Below are 17398 nucleotides of genomic sequence, written 5' to 3'. Positions count from 1 at the left end.
CACATACTTTATATAGAGATGGTGCAGAAGATATGCGTTGTTGGAGCTGGGGTGGTTGGGCTCAGCTGTGCTGTGAGGATGAAGGATGTGCTTGGAGATTCCGTTACTGTCACTATAATTGCGGACAAGTTCTTCAAAGAAACTACATCTCATGTGGCTGCAGGAGGCATTCGATTTGACAGTGCCCCCACAATTTCTGGTTATAAAGGTTCGAGGCAAAATGTTGGCAGGTGTGTTAAATGGTGTGCTTCATTGGAGAAGTTTTTTACTAATTACCTTTTTGCATGGTCTTCACTGTGGATGGTCCTTGCTTCAACTTCAGTTATTGCATTTTTTGAGGAAACAATAAAAATTAACGAACCTTCAACCTTGAGGCAGGCGTACTTAATTTAGTAGGCCTTTTTTAGGACTGGTTAGCTTAGCTGTCAGCTACTCAAAGTATAACCATCATGATAGAGCATTGGAAGTTAATACAAGTGTAGAAGCACCACTGGCAGTTTATCAGCCTGAATATAAAATTGCACATCTTTTTAGTTTTTGTGCTGTTTTTTCTGACAACTCAGCTGTGATTATCTGAATATTACTGATTCAGTTAAGCTCTATTAGCAGTCCTACGCTGGTTTGGGAGTTACAATAAATTATGTCCTTATGTTGATAACTTTAAAAAGTAAAAATTTAAGATGCTCTATTTTCTGTTGCAGAGATGTGGCATTTATTTCCTTCAATGAATACTACGCAGGCGCTTCTCGACCTGATGCTAAAAAAGCTGGAATGCATATAATAGAAGGTTATAGCTTGAAATATCCTGGTGTAAGAGACAAACATCAGGTAGCTTTCCATTTACCAGTATTATTTTTGTTTCCTTTGAAGGAAAGGTTCAATATACGTAGTATATTTGCATACTATGTGTGACAGACAGTCAGTCTTGGTTTAGTTTGACTACAGTTTATTTGTTCTCTTATAGACAGCGGTAGGAGGCAATCACTCGACATCTCACTCAGTGCCATTACCTCTCATTAAGCACATAAAATTGTGTACATAGTTCACTAATACACTGTTTCCATGCTTTGAGCGGGTTTGGAGTTGCTCTCTACCATTTCAACGATTCAGAGTTGCTCTAAAGGTCTTTCCAAGATTCGCGATGTATCCCTCAAAACAGAACTTTTTATAAGTCGACTCACTTCGGTCACTTTAATTAATGCCTTACCTAGTCAACTACAGTCAAACATGGATAACTCGTCCACGGATAGCTCGAACACATGGTTAATTCGAACGGTTTCTTTGGTCCATTCCCACGTAATGATAAATTGCTATAGATAACTCGAACTCAACACTGTTAATTCGAACTGCTTTTTTGCCCAACGGCTATTGAAACGGTTGTTATCGCTTTAGAAAATCACTTTATTCAAAGCCATAGAGGTAAACCTCATCTTTTCGTAATTCATAAGCGTTGTTATTACCACCATCGGCAAAATAATTTTGTCAACGACTTTTCTAAAGGTTTGGTCAAATTTGATTTATACTGCTATACGATTAATAGCACGGGCTTGCCGGGTCACGCGCGCAAGGATTTTCGCCACGCACATACAAAACAAAAACAGCATGTTGTTTTGTATGTGCGTGGCGAAAATCCTTGAGTGCGTGACCCGGCTAGCCCGTGACGAATAGTTTTTCAACGTTGATTCCGTGTTGAATCAACGTCGGAATGTTGAATGTTTAAAACGTCTTAAAAATTGTTTTTATTAAACGTATACGTTGTCTTAGCTAAAAAAACTATTCATCGTTTGACCTAAACACAGAATACGTGTGTACATTCAATAAGTATCCATTCAAAAAGCGTGAGTGATATACAATGTACCGTTAAACCTCGTAAAACTTTTAATTGAACTGCCTCGGAGTGTTGCTCTTAACGAATCCCAGGTAAAGTAAGGGATTTTTCTTTGGTAACTTGTTCTTGAAGTTGCATAAACTTCAAGAAAAATTGGCAAAATTGATCGTGGGTGAAACGCTCAAAAGAAAAAGATGTCTTTTCTTTTGAGCATTTCAACAACGATCAAGTTTTGCCAATGTCAATCTAAAAAAACGTCCTGGCAATAACATCACCTCAAACAACAAACCAATCTCAAGTGATAGAAAAATCTCTATACTTTTTGATAAAAACATTTTAAACTTTACATTAGAAGCATTTAATTTGAAACAAGCCATTTGTGCTTTTGATTTATATTATAGTTTGCATATGTACATGTATCTACTAATAAATAAGTAAATACATGGGTTTGTGACAGTGCTCTGATAACTTGAACGCTCTGATAATTTGAACACTTTTGCTCGGTCCCGTGAAGTTCGAGTTATCCATGTTTGACTGTAGTTGCATTAAAAAAAGAAATAATTCATCATGATCGTGCGAGCCACCCATCCTTTGCTTGTAAAAATTAATATAAAAGCGAAAGGTCAAGCAGAAACAGTAATGAGTAACAGAAGAACGATGAGAACAAAAGTGTGGTTGTGTGCTGAAATTTCTTTACTTCCACTGGGGAGATCTTAGCCGAGTATTATCAGCAGTAGTATCAATATTATCAGTAGTATCAGCAGCGAGTGTTTCTTTGATGTCAAAGTACTCTCACAGTGAAGGGCTTCACACAAATTTAGCAAAATGGCATCGAATACGTTTGGATTTTACCATTTTTATGATTCAGATTGGAAGCAACTCCATACCCATTGGAGGCATGAAAACACAGTGATAATAGTCTAATGTTTCATCACATCTAAAAATGCAGCTTCATTTTAGAAAGTTTTGTTTTATTTTTGTCTGTTTTGATGGTCTAGAGTGCCTAACCCTTGAACAACCAGTCGGGGTTCTATTCCCAAAAAAGGTCACTTTTGGTAACAGGAAGGTCAGCTGTCCTGAAATTGCTCTCTCATTGTCTCTCATTTCATTTGGACGAATAAATAATGTGAATAGACCAGCTGTAAAAAATAATTTGGCGGCTACAACTATATATTTTAGCACTAAGCTGTCTTGTTTAATTTTGTGCTCTGCTGTACCTGTCTGAATCAAATTGAACAGCGCTGAAGCTGTTTGGTTGGAAGAGTTTTAGCTTCAGTTGCTTCATCTGCTATTATCAACCGGAGCTTCCTATCTCAGGGCTTTCAACTTTATTGGTGTGTGAACACTTTTTTAAAAAAAAATAATAATACTTGAAATAACAGAAATAGTAATAAAAATGAGTGAGGCGAGTAATCAACTTTTTTGTGAATATCATCTTCTGCTAGTTGATCGTCTTATCATTAGTGGCTATCAACAGACATAAACATTACCAATATATTAGCAACTGTAACCACAATCCTTTAAGGTAAACAGTTCATTAAAGGTTGACTTGCAACAAAATTCACATTACAGTTATTTGGTATCAAAAGATTCACCATGTCTTACTCTGTTGTGTTGTAGGTGCCACATATGTGGAAATTTGATTACAAGCTCTTAAAAGCTCAAAAACGAAAAGCCGCCGTAGATTGGAATCTCTTTATTTCGATGACGTAGCCATAAAATTTGGTTATTGTCTTGTCACGTGATGTTCTCCCGTGAATTAAAAGGCCAATAAAAAGCTCAATATAAAACTTATCGTAGCACTAGTTTATGACAAACACTTCGGGTTTTACCGAAGACCCCGTATCAAATAGGTATAGATGCTCGCTACTTTACAGTTTTGTTTCGGTTTGGTCTAATCGGCAAGTCCTAATCTGATCATGTGACCCGATACTTCGCAATTAATTTCTGCAGCACTTTTCGATTATCACAAATGACAAACAGGCTCGTCATGATTTGTACATCATGATATGTACTCCTTCAAGCTAAGGCTAAAAAATTAAACGAATTTTTACGGTAAGTTATAAGATATCACAGCTAAAAGTGGCAGCATTTAAAATGACATTAAAACAGACGCGTAAGAACAATAGACATGGTTTTATTGAATACGTGAAGTATATTTGTGAACTATTTCGACGAATAAGGTTGCATGAAAGTGTAAATAGAAACCATCTCCCACAGCTACGTCACATTTGAGCAGTTTTGGAAAGAGAATCCAAACTACGGTGGTCTCGTGTGGCTGCGATTAACTGTTCGTTTTTGAGCTTTTAAGAGCTTGTAATCACATTCCCACATATTTTGCACCTACAACATATCATAGTAAGACATGGTGAATCTTTTCATATCAAATAACTGTAATGTGAATTTTGTTGCAAGTCAACCTTTAAGGTTTTAATTGAGGTATATCAAGCCAGCAGGAAGGGACGTGGGTGAAGACAGTGGAATGAAACACAGGTTTGTCTAACAGATAGTAATGACATGCTTATAATATTGTAGTGGATGGTTTAAAGTTGTCTCAGTCAATCTGCATCTGATTATGTCTGTGGGATGTTATTTGGTTCCTTCTCAGCAGGTGATTGATTAGGCATATAAATATTGATCAAACTGGTCGCTATTGTTCACTGATTTGTTGGGAAACTGAGAATGTTACATTAGCGTTATTAGTATTATATTAGTACTATTAGTATTATATTAGTATAATTAATATTATATTAGTATAATTAGTATTATATTAATATAATCGCTATTATATTAGTATCAGGTGCTGAAGTATACTAATTTAATGAAAGGTATAAAATGTGAAAAGTGAGAGACAATAAATTAAATTGAAAGAGTGGAATAAACTGGATTAGGATTAGAGCAGGGATGCAAGAAGTGATAGAGACACTGAGAAAGCCTCAGTAGACTACAGATCAGAGTTCTTGCTCTTCTCCATGTACTTAAATTCAAATCTTACCATCAAAGAGGCAGCTTCAATACTATCAATCCACAAATTTACCTGTAAAGTTTCTACAATGTCGCAGGCTCTGGAAAGTATTTGGCATGCATAGTTGGCTCTGACACATCCACCTTCAAGTGTCATATAGATTAGAGTAGTGACAAATGAGCCGGTGTACAGTTTTGGCGACATTTTATAGAGCTCTTAACCGAGATTGCCTTGCCTCAATCTCAATGTGTCAGCTTTTTGTAAGTTTTAATATAATGAAGCTTCAGAGTTGCTAGTCTTAGCTCTCCCCTCTCCGTTTGGTTCGCTCATATCGCACGGTCAGTTTGTACTTGTGTATACTTCTACAAGTGTTCTCTGTGAGATGGGAGATTAACAGATAATTATTTTAAGGTGTATATCTGTTTCTACAGGAACTGTTGTACAGAGAAATGTGTAAGCGCTGGTATCCTGTACCTGAAGAGGAACTACGGGCTATTTTTCCTCTTCTTCCTAAGGGTTCTGAGGGAGACTTCCTCGAATCTGTCATGATATCACCTCGTACTTACATGCCCTGGTTAATGCAGAGGTATTAGAAATCTTGCTGTGTCATGATTGTCACGTCAATAAGATTATTAGTTTGTTAAATTTTGCTAATATAACCTTTATTGATTCACTGATCTGTTCAAGTTCATTTTTATGGAATTGAAGCAATTTGTCGCACTGTATTGCATGTATGTTGTTGCTAAAGAATGTTGCGCAATCAGTTATAGTTTGGTAAGAGTTGTTCTCTCGTGTCTTCTTTAAAAATTGAGAAGGCAACTCTTTAAACACTGATATTTTTATACCGTACATTTCCTTCATTTCCCATGGCAGGTTCATCCAGAAGGGTGGTATGGTGAAGAATGCTCATGTGAATTCTTTTGATGAGGTCTGTCTTCTTCTACTCAGTATTATGTTGTTCACTATTATATAACGTGGAACTTTTTTACGAAATGCATGTATTGATGTCTCTTTGTAGCTCTGGCCAGAGTATGATGTTGTATTCAACTGCACGGGGTTACGTTCACCCGCCCTTACCACAGATGATTCTGTCTATCCCGTGAGAGGACAAGTGATACGAGCTTTGCTTCCTGCATCGGAGAAGAAGTTCACTTATGTTAATAATGGTACAGACAGACCTCCGTACTATTACTGGACGTAAGGCGCTCTTTGTTCTGCTCTTCATTTTGGTTCTTTTTTATGCCTCTAATGTCGCATCTGTATCTTTTGCATTCGTATCTCTTACCTTGTTTTTCCCTCATTCATCTTTCAGTCTTTTATTTTTATTCCCGTTTTCTTGTTAGTTTTCTTTGCTATCATTTATTCTATAATAATTATTTCCTGGAATCATAGACATCTACTTATGTTATAGTCGTTGTGTTTTTGTGTTTAGACCTGCATGAGATATTTATCGTGCTTTAAAAGACCGAAAATATTTGTATGCGAATTCATGTATGCCACACGTATGTGTTTTGGTAAAGACACTCATACCCAATATAACAGCTTGTCATATACGATGTCTGTCTAGACCTGATGGCACAGTGCTGGGAGGTACCAAACTGGAAAGAAGGGCTGATATGAATGTTCTAGAGGCTGACCATGACTTCATTATGGATGTCACCAAAAAATGGTTTCCTTTTCTCAACATCACAGTAAGTCAGTACTGCTCTGATCTCCCTCTTCAGAGCTGCCACTCACTGAGGCTGATAACATTCACAGAATCTTTGGCTTTTTTGCTATACTTTGATAATTGTTGGCTCATAGTTTATTTTCTGTTATTGCGGTGTATGCACATAATTTGATGGTACAGTCATACCTTGACTTGAGCTTAGTGCGTTGTGGAACAGAGCTCATATGTCAGTTCTCGTATCTTAAAGCAATTTTTTTTTATAATTTAACTAAATACAAATTAATCCATTCCATCTTCTGAAAATAAACCATCCAAAATCAGGCTATTGCAATGGAAAAACCTGTTTTACTTGTTCCAATTGACCACATAGACTTACAAAGTAACAAATAGTGGTTATGATCTGCAATAAAATGTAACATTATTGCACAGTACTTATGGAGTTCTTACCTTCGAATAGATTGAAGATGCTAATGTCGGTGTGAGAGAGACTTGACAGCCAAAACGTTGGGTACGCCGCACATTAGTGACCTTAACATAAGCTTTAAATTTGACTTACGTGAAATTAGCTTAATGAACACACACTTAAAATAAGTTTTAATCTTCTACTAAACGTAATTCTGAATTTATCTTTCTGTTTAATTTTCTTTTCTACTTTGGCGCTTTTTTCTTGCTTTTAAATTTACTTTTAGACATTTTTTTCGAACTGATCCGGTGAAAAAAGGCCGAGCGATGCTGTTCTCTTGAGCAGCCTCTGGCATACTCGACCACCTACAGGCTAAATTGACAACTGTTCCATATACTCGTATCTCAAATTTTTCTTGTACTTCAAGGCAAAGATTTGCTTGGCATTTTCCTCATATCTCAAAATTCTCGTATGTCGGGACACTCGTATTTCGAGGTATGGCTATTAGAGTTTTTGTTATTGTTTGTCTAATGTAGAAGTAGAATTATTCAACTCTTCTATTGTTTATAGGAAGAGAAGGTAGTGGAGGAATCTGTGGGACTCAGACCCTACCGGCCCTCCATTCGACTAGAATTGGAGGAACTGCGCCATGAGGGCGCGAAAAAAATAGTATGTGTGATTCTAGTTATATTTAGTAGCAGATTTAGTTGTCATAGTACATTTATATGATTCCAATAACCATTTATCAGGATTAGGCATTGGATATTCGCTCCTTACAAGACAGGAAGTTGTCACTTCAGCTTTGACAAAAGTAGGAAAATGAACGTTGTTTGATTACTGTCTTTCTTGTCTTCGTCGTCTTTAAATCTGTAGTGTCTTATAGGAATGTAATTACATATTATTATAGCCAAATAGATACTTGGTAAGCTTGCCTAGGTATACTCATACGCTGTTATGATCTCTATGGTTGTGCAGTTTGGATTTAAGTTAATAAGCTTGTACAAGCAGGTATTACTGCTCCGTAGAGCGTGAGAGTCATCCTCTCTACCTTATAATACTCATATCCTCTCCTATAATCTCATCAAATTCATTTATAATTGTTGCCTCCATACGAAAGATTTCCTTGTCTGAATTTCAGAGAGCTGGTTGCGTGTTCAACGATTATCAAATTTAGATGAAGGATGTGATTTATTTCATGGAGTAGTCACTCCTATTTATTGTCTCATCTTCCTACATATCATACGTTGACTTGTAGTTCAAGAGATGAAGATGACGAGTGAATGTATCGTTAACAACTTTAACCAAGATATCATTGACTACTTTATTAGTCTGTTACAAGTATAGGTCTGTAGTTGATCATATCGTGTTGCGTATCATTAGAAGCTCTGGTTCGTGAGCTCTCTCATAAACACAGCGAGGATTAGTAAGCTGAAAGCGCAAGTGAATTGATTAAACTTCAAGCAGCCTGTACAAGGAAATAGGATAAGTTTTTTATCAACTGCTCTGCATCCTTTCATATAGTCTCATCCTGTCATAAGCAGGTCTTGGCATATTGTCACCTGGAGTAGCGTACTTGTGCATGGCTTCTCTTCTTGTAGCTCATTCATAATTATGGACACGGATCGCATGGCGTCGGCCTTTCCTGGGGATGCGCTGTAGTAGCCGTTGAGATGCTCACGAATGCTCTTCTTCAGTCTAAACTATGAGTTGAAGATTAGGAGTCTTACATGCCTTCAACTCCTTACTGGTGTTACGTGGGATAAAAGCTTGGTGAAATATTTAGCTTCAGTTTTTTAATAAGGATAAGGGTGTTTCTGCTGGGCGCTACATGGGTAAAATCTCAGGTGAAATATTTAGCTTCAGTTTTCTAATAAGATTAAGGGTGCTTCTGCTGGGTCTTACACATTTGAAAGCCCAGGTTCAATGGTTAGCTTAAGTTTTTTTAACAAGGTTAAGGGTGCTTTCGCATTTTTCACATTTTGCGTGGCCTGTGTACAACATTTCTGACCTTAGCTAAAGATATGTATTAAGCGATCATTGAGGCCTAATCATACCCTAAAACTCAAGAGTTATCTTCCCACAGTCAGTATTAATTGTCCACTAACATTATTGCTAGTATCCACTAAACTTGTTTGTTATGTGACATACTGTCGGTTGGCTTGTATAAACATTGAACGTTGATAATAATCTCATGCATGGGCATACCATACCCATTGTAACTGAGGTCTATGTAATTTAATACTTGCATACTGTTGGTACCTAATTGAATGAATCTACAGTTTAGGGTGACACAACCAAATCTATTTACCTATGTCGTAGACATAGCCATCAACCTGCCATCCCCCCTCCCCACCCCCTTCCTTCCCCGCATAGAAAATTCGAAAGCACCCAAGCCTATGCAGTAATTTTTTACAAATTGCTTTTTAGTGCATTAACTTTGTCGTTGATGTTTATGTAAGCTGAGAAGTGAATTCAAATCTAGTTTCCTTCAAAAGTATATAATAACATATCAATGAAATGAGTTATATCTTTTATATGTATTTTTCTATATAGCTCTTTATCATATCCTTGAAATAAACTGCTCACGTGAATGATTGGATGATTTATTACCTTCCATTGTATAATTTGTATTACTATAACAAATCTAAACTAAACTAAATTTCGCACTGGCAGTTATCGCACTGGCAGTTTGCCAACTTACTACATTACCAGTGTTTTGTGGTTAGTGTCAACGGGTATCCTGGTCTCACTGCCTTGTCAATCATAGTTTGAAGGCTTTTTCCGGTGCACACAATTATCTTGCCTACTCAAACGCCGTGCCTGCATGGCTCTCTACGTTTAACTACTCTTTGGCACCATCATTTTAGATGCAGGGGCGGATTTACTGTAGTGCATATGGTGCAAATGCACCACGCTAAATATGGCAAAAAAATTAAAAAAATTTTTTTAAATCCCTCAAGAATTGAGTGAATTTCGTTTCACTGAGAACTTGCTTTGGGAGGAAATGAACATGAGCGGCCTAGTAGGGCTCATTATAACGATCAAGTTTTAATAACCTTAACCTGAATTTGTTTAGCTTATAAACAAATGAGGGTGGTTCCAATAGACATCCCCAATTGAGCCACAACGTTTTTGAAAGAAGTGCTACAAGCAATTTTAAAAAGCAAAATGTTTCAAAAAGGCCAAAAATGAACTTTGGATCATTTCTTTCAACAACAAAACCATTCTAAAAAGTATGTCCTACTATGTCTGTTTTATAAGAGCATCGTTGTGTAGCTAATACTACGCATTTGGAAACTTGATTTTATTTTCTTGCACAGTTGTTTGTTAACTTTCTGTTTACATGTAGTCTTGATATACATAGTATAATAAAAATTACAAAACACCATTTTAATTAATCATATCTAATGTCAATTTTTACCTCTAAACTTGCTGTTTGCTGCAAACAAATGATTACACTTTTTTGGGCTCAGACACACCTCTCCTTCATTTTAAGATGCCTAAATTTCAAGAAGTTCCGCTACGGTGGGGCCCTGTGCCTGGCCGCGAAATTTTTCCCCAAACAGGTTTACATCAATTATATACAGGCCCCCAATGGGGGATGTATATCATTGTTTACATGCAGCAGTAAAATCTTGGCTCCTGATAGGTTTTAGAAATTGAATTTTAGTAACCAAAACCTACATCATTACATTAAAAATCAATAGTTATAATTAGAAAGAAACATACAATTCCAAAGTTTTTATTAAAAACGGTTTAAATCAATGAGTTTTAAGTGAGTACCCTCTTACGTTTTAACAGCACTTTTTGAAAGATATAACATAATTTTTACTACGTCATTTAGAATTCTGTGTTTCTTTCTAATTATAACTATTGATTTTTAATGTAATGATGTAGGCTTTTATTACTAAAACTCAATTACTAAAACCAATCAGGAGCCAAGATTTTACTGCCATATGCAAACCTGTTTGGGAAACAAAATTTCGCGTGTGTGGTCAGGGCATGGCCGAGCAGCGAAAAAATTTTTCCCACGCTCCCCCCCCCCTTCCCGCACCCCTCCCACCCTAGATATATTACACAAATTTTGGACCACACACTTTTTTCCTAGATCCACCCCTGAGATGGATCCACAAACTCACATTCCAAGCAGTATATGGCCAGTAAAGCCTGTTTCATAGCATGTATTGGAATGGTTTATAGTTTTTGGAGAGATTACACATGGACTGCTTTATCTGGTGTTTGGTAGTTGTCTTAGCACTGTCAGTGTAGACAACATCTTAACTATAACAAACGCTGTTTGTCCATCAAACCATCCGTCTGTCTGGATTCACTCGTAGAGGTTAGCAAAAAAAATTGCTTTCAACGAGATTTGAACTCGTATCTTTGGGCTTTCTAGACCAAAACTCTACCAACCACCCAATTGACCATCTTCAGTGTTATGGAATAAATGTACATGAATTTAATACACTTGATGAATCTCACAGCTTATTAGATTGCCAGTGTAGACAATATTATTATAATTAGCCTATTTAATGAAGTGAATAGTCGAGTTAGACTCTAGATCGAGTGAACTAGATGAACAGTTATTTTTTTTAGATAGGCCTACACACTTAAACCGAGCTCACCTGTTATAAGAACATCAACAAAAGAAATGCATTTCATTCCAAAATGTATATTTAGCTAAAGGAATGCTCAAGAAATGTCGCTTTCAGTAAAATTAACATGTATATAACATGCAATTTCGTGTAAAGTGAATTTATCTCAAGCTCTCATCATTTACCAAAAAAACACTGGCACCAATAAGCTCGATGGAAAGTTTGATCTCTGGGGGTTATAGTGGTATGTAACGGTAAAAGGCAGTATAAAAAAATGTATAAATAGCTTAAGTGTTATATTCTAATAAAAGGTCAAAGTAAAATGACACAGTACACCACACAAAATACAATCAGCATTTTGTGAACCTCAATAAATAAACCCTAAATACTAAAGATAACATGTGAAAGTGTTAGTTGGTTCCCGAGTCCTCATGTATGGGTGCCACATTTGTTTTTAGCAGTCAAAGCAAAAACTGTAAAATTTCATTTTTACACTTGGATTTGTTATAATTATATCAAAGATGTTTAATCAACACTAGTAAGCCTAATTTAGTCTCTTGAAAGCAGCAAGAAAACTTCAGTAAAAATTGTCTATAAATTCTCATACTATACATTGCATCTGCCTGTGTTCAGAGGAAGGCTTTAGTGAGGTAAGCCTCAGCTAACTGACTCATCTATACCAGTACATATTGTTGTATGTGTTAGCAGTTTTCAGTGAATCAAGTAATACATATAATGCTTAGCATTCTCTAAGAAGGTTCCTATTAATAATCATTCACATGTGTGACAGGGGTGTGACATAATGGACCCTTTATTACACTTTTTTTTATCATGAATGATGCCTATTTGTTTTTATTTTCCTTGTTTTATTTTTTAATCACTTTACTTCATATAACCATGCTGTAGAGACAGCATTGAGCTGCCTTTTTCGTGCCAACTTGATTAAAGTAAACCCATATAGTAAAGATCCTGCTACAGGAACAGTGAATAATAGCTCTCCAATAGTGAACTAAAAAGCAGCCTAAAAGGAACAATAGCATTTATGGTATTAGAAAATGTACAATAGTGAGCTTTTCTTTATAATATTGTGTTTTAGTGACGGTCAATAATCTCACTGACAGATGTAACAGATATTTTCTCATGAACAAAAAGTTCAGGCAGCATCCTTTTTATGGCAAAAAACTTTCCTGTCAATCTATACAATGATTACTCATTAGTGTTCACTAGCACTTACTGTTACTGTTGGTGTTTCTATTGCGTTATATTTTATTACCCACATGATTTTGTGCATATGTAAAATGGTTGTAAAACATTGACAACCTTCTTCAGATATTGAAGAGTTATACAGTAATTGTTGTGTTCACATACTTTATTCAAGGCCCTTATCAAGGCACATATTTATCTGATGATCGAATAGTCCATAAGTTTCAATTCAATGGCTTGTGCACCATTTTAACAGTGCCTGGTCAAAGAAGGACTCTAAGGTGAAAAGGTTAAATAAATGTATAGATTAGTCTCGTATTTATACTGATTGGAAGCAGCTTTTCAGTAAAATTATAATCTGGTTTTGAACAGCCTCCTACGAGGACGTCAAAAGTTTAATTATAACTTTGCAAAGAGCCGCTTACCAGTTTCCTTCCATTTTTTACAGCTACTCTCCTTTTCCCTATCTATTTCTCTTCCTTCTTTTTCTATCCCCTGCTCTTTTTCCCCATCCCCGCCTCTTTCACTTTCTTTACCCTCCTTTATCTCAGCCTTTTTTCTCTGTCAGCAGGATAGCTTCATGCTCAGCTTGTATCATTTACTATGAAAGTACAAATTTTGTATTTGTTTTGTCATTTTTCCCTATTAGCTATATATTTACCATCCTCTATAGCATTATTCATATGTTGTCTAACGTCAAAACTAATGTTATAATAGAACTATATTTTTTACTATTATCAGATTTTAAAAAGCATTGCTACTGACAGTACGCTTGCTATTTTAGAGTTCAGGTTTCCATCCTTCATCAAATGTTGAATATAGTACTTAACTTATGCAAGGCATCTGTGTTTGTTTCTTTGAAAAAGTTATTTTGTGTTTTTATCTCTCCTAAGGGGTTTTTTATGTTTATTGTCATAATTCCTATTCTATTAGGCATGATTTACACATTGAGTAGTTGATGTTCTGATGTAACCAACAAGTTGAAATAAACATATTTTGTTTGTTGCCACTTTCTCTGGGCAAGAAAATTCCTCCTATAATGGTTGACTAATGAAGGAAAGTTTTTAATATTTTGTACAAAATATTAAACATCTGGAATAATTGTAAATACAGGCTATTTCCCTGCCTTCTGAGTTACGCCTCATAAAAACGTAAGACGTTTTTAGAGAGTGTATTTCTACAGAACAGGCTGATAAAAAGCATTTACTACGGTGTGAGCAGTCCCTTGAAGTATGTTTTCTGCTTAGCTTACTGAAATCAGAGACTGCATCCGCTTTCTTAAGAACATTGATGCCTAGATAATGGCTCTGTGACTTTGGCTACACATGTCAGAGTCCAGTAGCAAGGAAACCTCGATGGCTGGGAACATGCCCACTTTCAGAGAGCCATTTGAAGTTGGATATCATTTTTTTCACCAACAGCTTTTGAGAGTTGAGCCCAACCTGTTGTTTGCAGGTCAGGCATTCTAGAACATTCTACATCATTCTAGACCATGGCTGCTCTCATTATTTACACCATTTTCAACTTGAGGCTGCGAACAGTTTTCTTATCAAAGAATCTGCAAAATATTTGTGACTGTTAATTTCAAGCGCTAACTTAAATAAAGATGTGCATGTAGCGATCACTCGGCTATATTAATTTAAGTACAAAATTATTTATTTTCTGACATAAAAAGTAGTATCAGAATAACTCTTTAATATTTGCTTGGCAAGGAGGAGCTATTAGAAAAAATGTTGGCAATACAATGAACGGTTTATCGACAGTTTGTCAGCAGAATTTCGTTGTCCCGTCATGAGATGACAAGCAGATGAGGAAATAACAAATATGAAGTTAAAAATAAATTAATGTACATCGGTAGGTAGCAAGAGGATATTGGCACAGTTAAGTTCTGACATTCCATGCTTGAGATTAAATCGAAGTGTTGACAAAGAAGACATGTTGAAGGACAGGGATTTCTGTCATGTGACAGATCATAGTAGGCCTACTACTGGTATTTTGATGATTTGAGGGTGTTTGCAATTGTATTAAACAGCATGAGTGCTGCCAAGTTCAGGATGCAAAGGATTTTGTTGTTGAAATAGTTTCGAAGCGTTATTTTTGTTGAATGTGCTTTGAAACGCTATTTTTATGCTGTTTTTGAACTTGTCTCGAAGTGATGCTTTTGAGACAAGTACCTTTATGTTATATATATGGTAAATTGATATTAGACATACTAGCATCCTCGCAGTCTCGAGTGCTGCGAGAGATCATCAGTGTGGCAATAAAACAAAAAGAATAGCCTTACTATACACACAAAAATTATAAAATTCTGAAAGATGAATGATTGGTGCAGGTGGTAACACGCCGAATGTTGTGGGTTCAAATCCTGTATGATGCAATCTTTTTGTCAGCCTATATATATATATAATGGAAAAAATATTAAGAGTAACGTAAATTTTCAGTAAAAGCTCTACAAATCTGTTTCGGGCGATGCACTCTTTGGGCATTATTTGACTAAAAAATCTTTTTAGTCAAATAACACTTGAGGAGTGCATCGCGCGAAACAGATTTGTAGAGCTTTTACTGAAAATTTACTTTACTCCTAATATGTTTTTATTATTCTATATTCCACTATTTATTTCTTTGGTTTTTAGTGAAGAATTATTTTTTATGTGTTTTACACCTGCTTTTAATTACTATAAATAGATATATACATATATATACATACGAGCATATCGTTTTTGTGGAAAAGTTTTACTTATATTGCTACAAAAAATCAAAAGATAAATAAAAAGGTATTATATAATAACTATGATAGTAAAGATTACGTAAACTTGATTTTAAATGAGATCACTCAGAAGCTAGTGAAATTCAACCTTAAGAAGCAATACTGGGTCTCCGGAACTAAAAGAGAATTTTTTCACCGATTACTCAATGCTACAACACATGAGGTACGTAGTAATACCGCTGTGTTGTTAATCTATTTATTATACATTACTGTAATACAGACAGTATATCTCAACTTACTGAGTGTCATAGGTATTTAAGGCGTAGGAGGTTGGTTGTTTCTTCCCTCTTGGTCCAATTCCCATGGTTGGCTCAGACGTACCAACACTGCAATACATTACAATAGCTTTTGGAAAAAGTCATTGAAAACACTTCATTCGCAAATTAATATTTCAAAACATTAACAAAGGTTAACAGTAAGTGATATTTGTAGTATTACATGACACATTGTAAAAAATAACCATGGAGCTCACACAATTAAACTGAATATTCTTGGGCTTAGCTAAGCGGAATATAGCATTTGCAGAGCACAAAGAACTTGCCCTTCAATCAATTAATATTACAGCCAATCACAGGAACCCGTACAAGACGTTGCAAATGTAATATTCAGATTAACTTTACTTTTTGTTGCTTTGTGAATGTCAGCTGCAAGATTCAAGCTTTTCTCATCATTACTTGAATATATATCTGGCCTAAAGGAAATTGTAAGGAGTGATCATATGACTGCTGCACCAAAGCGATTAAAATTGCATGGAAGCAGCTACATAAAAACTGAAGCAAAAGTGAAAAAATTAATGTTGTGTTATTTCCTGTTTTATGCTCATGTGATTTCATCTGTGGAATTCTGATTAATTATTGAGTTAGTGATTTGGAAATAGTAAAAGAAATTTGGCATTCTTTAATAACAAGTTATTCAACCAAATATGATCTTCAATCACATCTGACCGCGAGTTTTTGGACATTGATTACTTTGGCTGTTTCTAACAAAGGCTAATCGTCTTAACACCTTCAGCTTGATTGATGTAATGGACCCTTTTTAAGATCTGTACATCCACTAGGATGTCTCAACTGTTACAACCACTCATAGACAGAGGTCTTCACCTAGAAGCAATGGTGGCCTTACTAGTTTGATGTTCAGCTACCAGAAGTCATTGGCAACTTTAAATACTGTCTTCTACCTAAATCTGTAAAAAAGTAGTAACTTGGTTTTGAAGTCCTTGCAACTACATATATGTCAGCTGCCACTTAATTGTCTGGATCTGCTTATTTTTCACCTATGATAGATGGGTAGCTTTTATTCTTTTGCTATGTCATATATTATTATCCGCCTTTTTTATTGGTTCGTCTTTTTTATAAAAGGATGCAAACCTGAAAGGCATGTGTTTAACTGCTGTTTATTACCACAATCACAGGAAAAGGGTGTAGCGATGCAATAGCATCTATCTCCTTTGTTGCGTGTTTATTACGGTTGTTACAGAGAACACCCAGGAGTGCCCCAACTTGTCAAGCTTATAATTAACAGAATTCTGCTAAGCCAACTAATAAAGTTTACACAAGTTTTATGAATGAGAACTACATGTAGCTATCGTTATTGTAAATTCTCAATACACCAGTTTGTTTTCTGTTGTAACAGTCATTTTTTCAATTGTTGTCGACTACTAAATGTTTAATTATTTACATGTAGTTATTCAAAATCACGCATATTCATTGACAAAATTGCTCTGTAAATTAATGTGCAGCGACACACGTCACTTTTTTACTTACACAGACCAATTAAGACACATCAACGCTAGCACTTCTTTTATTGATTACTGGAGCCACACAAAAATGCAATAATTGGAATTGATAATATTGGAATACTGCCTATTTATGACATTCTGTTAAAGAAATCAAGTTTGCACACAGTTCTATTAGATTACGATATTACGAATTAATTTAACATTACTTTTATGTCAAACTGAGAATGTAA

General features: G+C 35.6%; 1 protein-coding gene across 1 annotated transcript; it reads left to right on the top strand.

Annotated features, from left to right (window-relative positions):
• Positions 1–9450, top strand: LOC137399860 (D-aspartate oxidase-like). Its single transcript, XM_068086106.1, has 8 exons — positions 1–230; positions 702–828; positions 5225–5379; positions 5667–5721; positions 5812–5990; positions 6361–6484; positions 7436–7534; positions 8464–9450. Exons 1-8 carry the CDS (start codon positions 19–21, stop codon positions 8569–8571), a joined length of 1059 nt encoding a protein of 352 aa, XP_067942207.1. The 5' UTR covers positions 1–18; the 3' UTR covers positions 8572–9450.
• Positions 9451–17398: the final 7948 nt, after the last annotated feature.

Source organism: Watersipora subatra, chromosome 7 (assembly GCF_963576615.1).
Source record: "Watersipora subatra chromosome 7, tzWatSuba1.1, whole genome shotgun sequence".
Classification (NCBI taxonomy): Eukaryota; Metazoa; Bryozoa; class Gymnolaemata; order Cheilostomatida; family Watersiporidae; genus Watersipora; species Watersipora subatra.
Note: the sequence above shows the minus strand (reverse complement) of the source record. Positions and strands in the feature narration are given on the sequence as shown.

What these genes read in the sequence shown, in the direction of transcription:
- LOC137399860 (XM_068086106.1), top strand. Translation starts at nt 19, where the DNA reads ATGGTGCAGAAGATATGCGTTGTTGGAGCTGGGGTGGTTGGGCTCAGC. An exon ending in ATGTGAATTCTTTTGATGAG is followed by an intron (nt 5,722 to 5,811) that starts GTCTGTCTTCTT and finishes GTCTCTTTGTAG; the next exon opens with CTCTGGCCAGAGTATGATGT. An exon ending in TTCCTTTTCTCAACATCACA is followed by an intron (nt 6,485 to 7,435) that starts GTAAGTCAGTAC and finishes TATTGTTTATAG; the next exon opens with GAAGAGAAGGTAGTGGAGGA.